The sequence below is a fragment of the Cygnus olor genome, unplaced genomic scaffold (genome assembly GCF_009769625.2).
Source record: "Cygnus olor isolate bCygOlo1 unplaced genomic scaffold, bCygOlo1.pri.v2 S95, whole genome shotgun sequence".
Taxonomy (NCBI): Eukaryota; Metazoa; Chordata; class Aves; order Anseriformes; family Anatidae; genus Cygnus; species Cygnus olor.
In genome coordinates, this window is record NW_024429092.1 from 86,662 (window position 1) to 94,450 (window position 7,789).

Below are 7,789 nucleotides of genomic sequence, written 5' to 3' on the forward strand. Positions count from 1 at the left end.
GCGCAGAGAGGGGGGCTGCGGGGGAGCGGGGGGGCGCGCGCGCGGGAACCGCGGGGGGGGGGGGAAGGGGCGGGGCTTGGGGGAAGGGGCGGGGCTTGGGGGAGGGGGGCGGGGCTCGGGGCGGGGCTGGGGGAGGGAGGGGGCGGGGTTCGGGGAGGGATCGGGGGGGGAGGGAGGGGGAGGGGGGGTGTGGGGGGGGGGCGCGCGGGCTGGCTTGCACGAGCCCTTTGCACGCTCGCGCCTTGCACGCTCAGCTCTTGCACACTCGCGGCCCCCCCCCCCCCCCCCCCCGCCGCACGCCCCCCCCCGCACACTCATCCCTCGCACGCTCGCCCCCCCATTTGCACGCTCGCTCCTTGCACGGGCAGCCCGTTGCACGCCCACCTCCTTCCTCACCCCCTTGCACTCTCCCCCTCGCCCACTCACCCCTTGCACTTCACCCCTTTGCACACTCGCCCCGTGCACAGTCGCCCCCCGGCACGCTCACCCCTTTGTATACCCCTTTGCCCCCTCCCTTGCACACCCACTTCACCCATTGCACCTCGCCCCCTTCCACGCTCACCCCCTTGCACACTCACCTCTTTGTACACTCCCTTGCATGCTCATCCTTACCACGCTCACCCCTTTGCACACCCCCTTGCACTCTCACCCCCTTGCACACACACCCCCTTGCATGGCTCCTGCACACTCGCCTTCTTTGCACAACCCTTGCACACCCCCCTGCACCTCACCCCCTTGCACCCCTCCTGCACACTCACCCCATTGCACCTCACCCCTTTGCACCCTCCCTCGCATGCTCATCCTTACACACTCACCCCCTTGCCCACCCCCTTGCACACTCACTCCCTTGCACATCTCATTGCCCGCCCATCCCTTGCACACTCACCCCACTTACATGCCTCCTTGCACTCTCACCCCTTTGCCACACTCGCACACTCACCCCCCTTCCCCCCCCCCTCGCACCACTTGCCCCCCTTCCAGACCCCCCATTTTGCACACTCACTTTCCCTTGCACCAACACACCCTCTTGCACACCCACCTTGCACGCTCCCCCCCTTGCACCACTCACCCCCTTTAACCCCTTGCACACTCCCCCTTTGCACACTCCCCCTTTGCACCACTCCCCCCCCCATTTGCACACTCACGCCCCCCTTGCACACTCCCCCAAGCCCCTACCCCCCGGCAACCTCCCCCCCCCAGTGGACGCTCTAGCCTCTCTTTACCCGCCCCCCCCTCTATGGTCTTCCCCCCCCCCCAGGAGGACTCGCTTGGAGGACTCCGCGCCTAGAGCGTCCCTCTCTATGACCCCCGGAGGACTCCAGGCCTAGAGCGTCCCTCTCTATGACCCCCCCCCCCCCCCGGGGCCCTCCTAGCACCCCTCTCTATGCCCTGGAGGACTCCGCGCCTAGAGCGTCCCTCTCTATGACCTCCCCGGGGGGGCCCTCCTAGCACCCCCAGTCTCTATGCCCGCCCGGGGGGGGCGTGGCCGCGCATGCGCGCCGGCCCCTCCCCCTCCGCCATGCGGGACCGGACGCGGGAACTGCACCAGGTGGGAGGGGGGAGGGGGGAAGGGGGGGGGGGGAGGGAGGGGGGGGCGCGTTTCGGGGGCGCACCGCGCGCTTTGTGTCCCCCGCTAACGCCGCCGGGTTCCCCCCGGGGCCCCGCCGCGGGGTTCCGCCCCCCCCCCCCGGAACTAAATAGGGGGGGGGAGGCCCCCCCCCCCCCCCCCCCCGGGTCCCCAAGGACCCCCCCCAAATGTCCCCAAGACCCCCCCAGGATCCTCCCCGTGTCCCCACCTTGTCCCCAACCCCCCCCCCCGTGTCCCTAAGAACCCCCAACCCCCCCCACGTCCCTCTCTTGTCCCCAAAGCCCCCCGTAAATGGCCCCAAGACCCCCCCAGGACCCCCCCCCATGTCCCCAAGACCCCCCCCAAAATGTCCCCCCCCGACCCCAGGACCCCCCCCATGTCCCCAAGACCCCCCCCAACCAGAACCCCCCCCCCACGTCAGCCCCCATGTCCCAAAGACCCCCCCCAAATGTCCCCAAGACCCCCCCCAAAATCCCCCCCCCAACCCCAACACCCCCCCATAACTCCCCCCCATGTCCCCAAACGCCCCCCCAATGTCCCCAAGACCCCCCCCGACCAGAAGACCCCCCCCAAATGTCCCCAAGACCCCCCCAAAATATCCCCCCCCAACCCCAAGACCCCCCCCATAACCCCCCCCCACGTCCCCAAGAGCCCCCCCCATGACCCCCCCAATATCTCTGAGGACCCCCCCAACCCCCCCCCATGTCCCTAAGGTCCCTCCAAATGTCCCCAAGACCCCCCCCCCTGTATCCCCAAGACCCCCCCCAAATGTCCCAACGCCCCCCAGGCCCCCCCATGTCCCCAAAAGCCCCCCCAAATGTCCCCAAGACCCCCCCCAAAATGTCCCCCCCGACCCCAACGCCCCCCCCCCATGTCCCTAAACCCCCCCCAGACCCCCCATAACCCCGCTATGTCCCCAACCCCCCCCCCCAAAATATCCCCCAAGACCCCCCCCCCAGTGACCCCAAGGACTCCCCCTGCCATGTCCCCGAGCCCCCCCCAATGTCCCCAACCCCCCCAAGCCCCCCCCACCCCCAGGACCCCCCAAGAACCCCCCCAAATTCCCCCCCCCCCCCCCCCCAGGACGATGCCCCCAGTGACGACGAGGACGAGCGCGTGGCCCTGGTGGGGGGGCCGCAGCCCCCGGACCCCCCCGGCACCGACACCCTGCTGCAGGTGGGCGGGGCTCGTTTGCATACGATTTACATATATTTTGCACATAATTTGCATATAATTTACATATCATCCCTACCACGTCATTACAAGGGGGTATGAGAATATTTGGGGGGGGGGGGGGGGGTGAGAGAGGTACAGAGGGGTTCTGGGACCCCATGTGACGTCATCGACCTAATTAGCATATTATTTGCATATATTTGAATATTAATTTGCATGTTAATAACACGTGGGGGTGTGGTTTTGAGGTGCCAGAGCCATATATGGGCATGGGGGCGGGTAAGCATGGGAGGTGGGAAGGGAAATGTGGGACCAGGTGCTCACATGATCTAATTAGCATATGATTTGCATAGCGGTTGGCACGTGTTGATAGGTAATTAGCATATGATTAACATATTGCAGTTGGTAATTGGGATTTGGGTAGGGATGGTGGCCGTACAGCAGGGGGGCAGCTGTTAACCCCCTTTAATTACATTAAATTATTAAATTAATTACATCATATAGATATATATCACCCTAATTTGCATATAATTAGCATGCTGATCTATCTACTTATCCATGAGAACGTAATTAACATGTTCTAATATCTCATTAGCATTCATATTGGTCAGATAGAAGCGTGACCTGCAGGTACCGCACCCCCCTGTGTCATTTGCATGACATTAGCATCTCATTTGCATATCCAGACACACCAACAACTCATTCTCAGTGGCTAATTTGCATATATAAGCATGTAATCAGCACATCACCACCACAATTAAGCGCAGGCAGTGCACAACAGACCATGGTGTTGCCGGAGACCACCCCTTTCCTACACTATTTGCATATAATTAGCATATCCAACAAGCTGTTTATAAGCTTAATCACATAATTGACGCTCGTTAGCATATAATTTGCATATCATTCATGCGTTATTGGGGTATTGGCCTGTGTATGCGCGCGGGGGTACACAGAGCAGGCGGGTTCTGGGCAATGCCCACAGGCTCCGCCCCCCGCATCCAATTTGCATATCGTTAGCGTGTCACTAATCGGGCTCATTAGCATCTAATTTGCATGTGATTATGCAGGCTCGGGCCGTGCGGGCGGCGCTGCGGGTGCTGGAGGAGAAGCTGGGGGCGCTGGAGCAGCAGCAGGAGGCCGTGCTGGGCACCCCCCTGCCCGACGACGGTGGGGGGCCTATGGGGGCTATAGGGGGGTCCATAGGGGCTATAGGTGGCTATAGGGGGGTCTATATGGGCTATAGGGGGCTATAGGGGGGTGTATAGGGGGCTATGGGGGGGGGGCTATAGGTTCCTACGGGGGGGTATGGGGGCTATAGGGGGTTATCGGGGGGCTATAGGGGCCATAGGGTATATAGGGGGGCTATGGGTGGGGGCTATAGGGTGCTATAGGGGCCTATGGAGGGGGTGTGGGGGGGCTATAGGGGGCCTATAGGGAGCTATAAGGGGGTTGCGGAGGGGGTATGGGGGGTTATAGAGGGGCTGGGGGGGTATGGGGGGTATAGGGGAGGCTATAAGGGGGCTGTGGGGGTGCTATAGAGGGCTATAGGGGGCCTGTAGAGGGTTATAGGGGGGTTATGGGGGGGTATAGGGGCTTTGGGGGGCTATAGGGGGTAGTAGTGGGCCTATAGGGGGGCTATACGGGCCTATGGGGGGGTATGGGGGCTATAGGGACCTATAGAGAGCTATTAGGACTATAAGGGGTCTATAGGGGGCTATAGGGGGCCTATAGAGGGCTATAGGAGGGTTATAGGGGGATTGTAGGAGGGCTATAGGTGACTATGGGGGGCTATAGGAGACCTATAGAGGGCTGTAAAGGGGCTATAGGGGTCCATAGAGGGCTATAGGGGGACTATAGCGGGTTATAGGGGAGCTATAGGGGCCTATGGGGAGGCTATAGGGGTATAGGGGCCTATAGGGGGGCTACGGAGGGCTATAGTAGGGGTGTAGGGGCCTATTGAGGGCTATAGGGAGCCTATAGAGGGCTATAAGGGGGCTAGACAGGCTCTAGGGGAGGGTATGGGGGCTTAATGGCTATAGGGGTGGCTATAGGGGCTCTGGGGGGCTATAGGAGGGGCTATAGGGTCCTAGGGGGCTATGGGGGGCTATAGGGTCTCCAGTTGCCTATAGTTGCCTATAGGGGGGGCTGTAGGGGAAGCTATAGGGGCTCTGGGGGCATGTAGGGGTGGATATAGGGGGACTACAGGGACTCTGGGGGGGCTATAGGGGCTCGGGGGGGCCTATAGGGGGTCTATAGGGGCTCAGGGGGGGGCTCTGGGGTACCTGGGGGGGTCCCAAGGGGATTTGGGGGTAGTTGGGGGGGGGGGGGCAGGTTATAGGGGAAGGGCGCGAACCTATAGGGGAGGGGGCGAACCTATAGAGGGGGGGGTCAAGCTATAGGGGAAGGGTATTTGGGGGGGGTCCCGAGCTTTTTTCTTTGCCCCCCCCCCCCCCCCAGGGCTGAAGCGGGACCTGCAGGCGCTGCGCGAGGAGATCCAGCAGCTGACCCGGGACATCGGCGCCCGCCTCAAAGGCGAGACCCCAAAAATCTATAGGGTCGGCCCCCCCGGGACCCTATAGGACCCCCCCCCCCCTCGATATGTGACCACCCCCCCCCCCCAAAAAAAAAATTTCTATAGGGTTGGAGCCGGGGAAGGAGGAGGAGGACGAGAACCGCAACACCATCGGGGCGAGGGTGAAGCGCACCCAGGTTTGGGGGGGGGGCGGCGAAATTTTGGGGGGTTTTGGGGTTTTTTGGGGGGTGCCGGGCGGTGAGGGGGGGCCTGAGGGGGTTTTGGGGGGTTAAAGGGGGATTTGGGGGCAAAAAAGGGGGATTTTGGGGGGGTAAATGGGGGTTTGGGGGGGGCTGAAGGGGGATTTGGGGGGGCACTGAATTTTGGGGGGTTTGGGTTTTTTGGGGGTCCCTGGGGGGCATCGGGGGTCTCTGAGGGGGTTTTGGGGTCTGTGAGGGGGATTTGGGGGGAAAAGGGGGAGATTTGGGGGGGATTTGGGGGGGTTAAAGGGGGATTTGGGGGGGGTTAGGGGATCCAAGTGGGATTTTGGGGTCCCCAAGTGTGATCTGGGGGGGGACAAAATGGGATTTTGGGGTCCCATGGGAGGTTTATGGGGTTCCCGAGTGGGATTTTGGGTTTCCATGTGGGATTTTGGGGTCCCCAGGGGATTTTTGGCCTTCACCAAGCGGGATTTGGGGCCCTCAGAGCAGGATTTTGGGGTTCCCGATTAGGATTTGGGGTTCCCAAGTGGGATTTTGGGGTTCTCTAGTAGGATTTTGGGCTCCCAAATAGGATTTTGGGATCCTATAAGTGGGATTTCGGGGTCCCCAGGGGATTTTTGGCCTCCCCCAAGCAGGATTTTGGGGTCCCCAAATAGGATTTTGGGTTCCCATGGGGTGATTTGGGGTTCCCGAGTGGGATTTTGGGGTCCCCAAATAGGATTTTGGGTTCCCAAGTGGGATTTTGGGGTTCTCTAATAGGATTTTGGGTTCCCATGGGGTGATTTTGGGTTCCTGAGTGGGATTTTGGGGTCCCCAAATAGGATTTTGGGATCCCGTGTGGGATTTTGGGGTTCCCAAATAAGATTTCGGGTCCCTGTGGGACGTTCTGTGGTCCCCAAGTGGGATTTTGGGCCTGCAGAGTGGGATTTTGTGGTTCCCAATGGGATTTTGGGATCCCAAGTGGGATTTGGGGGATCCCAGATAGGATTTGGGGCACTCAAATAGGATTTTGGGATCCTATAAGTGGGATTTGGGGGTTCCTGAGTGGGATTTTGGGGTCCCCAGGGAATTTTTGGCTCCCCCAAGCATTTTTTTGGGCCCTCAGCATGGGATTTTGGGGTTCCCCAGTGGTATTTTGGGTTCTCAAGTGGGATTTTGGGGTTCTCTAATAGGATTTTGGGTTCTCGTGGGTTTTTGGGCCCTCAGAGTGGGATTTTGGGGTTCCCAAGTGGGATTTTGGGGTCCCCAAATAGGATTTTGGGGTTTCCAAGTGGGATTTTGGGGTCCCCAAATAGGATTTTGGGGTTTCCAATTGGGATTTTGAGGTCCCCAAATAGGATTTTGGGGTTTCCAATTGGGATTTTGAGGTCCCCAAATAGAATTTTGGGTTCCCGCGTGGGATTTTTGGGTCCTCAAATGGAATTTCAGGGCCCCAAATTGAGTTTTGGGGCCCTCACAGTGGGATTTTGGGCCCGCCGAGCGGGATTTTGGGGTCCCTAAGGGGGCTTTTGGGTTCCCCGCCGCCTTTTGGGGGTCTCGTGGGGGGGGTCCAAGCCTCATGCCCCCCCCCCCCCCCCCCTTTCCCCCTCCCCCCCAGCATGGGGTGCTGTCCCAGCAGTTCCTGGAGCTGACGGGGCGCTGCCACGCGGCCCAGGCCCGCTACCGCCAGCGCAGCCTCGAGCGGGTCCGACGCCAGCTGCAGATCAGTGGGTGCCCCCCCCGGGACCCCCCCCCCCAAAAAAAAAATAATATCGGGGGGGGGGGGTCCCCCAAAATCCCTGGGGGCTTTTGGGGGGGTGGCGGGAAGGTTGGTTGGGGGGGGTGAGGGTGGAATTTGGTGACCCCCCCCCATTAATTTTTGGGACCCCCCCCAAATGTCTGGGACTCCCCCCCGTTAATAATTTGGGACCCCCCCCCCCCCAAATTTCTGGGACACCCCCCCATTAATGTCTGGGACCCACCCATTAATGTCTGGGACCCCCCCCCATTAATACTTGGGGCCCCCATTAATAATTGGGACCCCCCCACCCCAAATAATTGGGACCCCCCACCCAAATGTCTGGCCCTCCCTTAATAATTGGGACCCCCCCATAAATATTTGGGACCCCCCCTAATTTCTTGGACCCCCCCTAATAATTGGGAGCCCCCCCCCCATTAATATCTGGGACCCTCCCCAGTTTCTGGGACCCCCCCAATATCTAGGACCCCCCCCTTAATGCCTGGGCCCCCCATTAATAATTTGGGACCCCCCCCCAATAATTGGGGACCCCCCCAATTTCGGGACCCCCCCCCTAA

The 7,789-nt window shown here is 60.9% G+C and overlaps 1 protein-coding gene across 1 annotated transcript; it reads left to right on the forward strand.

Annotated features, from left to right (window-relative positions):
* Positions 1-1,462: 1,462 nt before the first annotated feature.
* On the forward strand, positions 1,463-7,301 carry LOC121063168 (syntaxin-4-like; the record flags this gene model as incomplete). Its single annotated transcript, XM_040543520.1, has 6 exons — positions 1,463-1,549; positions 2,672-2,764; positions 3,829-3,928; positions 5,219-5,293; positions 5,400-5,470; positions 7,092-7,301. Coding segments are annotated over exons 1-6 (606 nt in total), but the record flags the coding sequence as incomplete, so codon positions are not given.
* Positions 7,302-7,789: the final 488 nt, after the last annotated feature.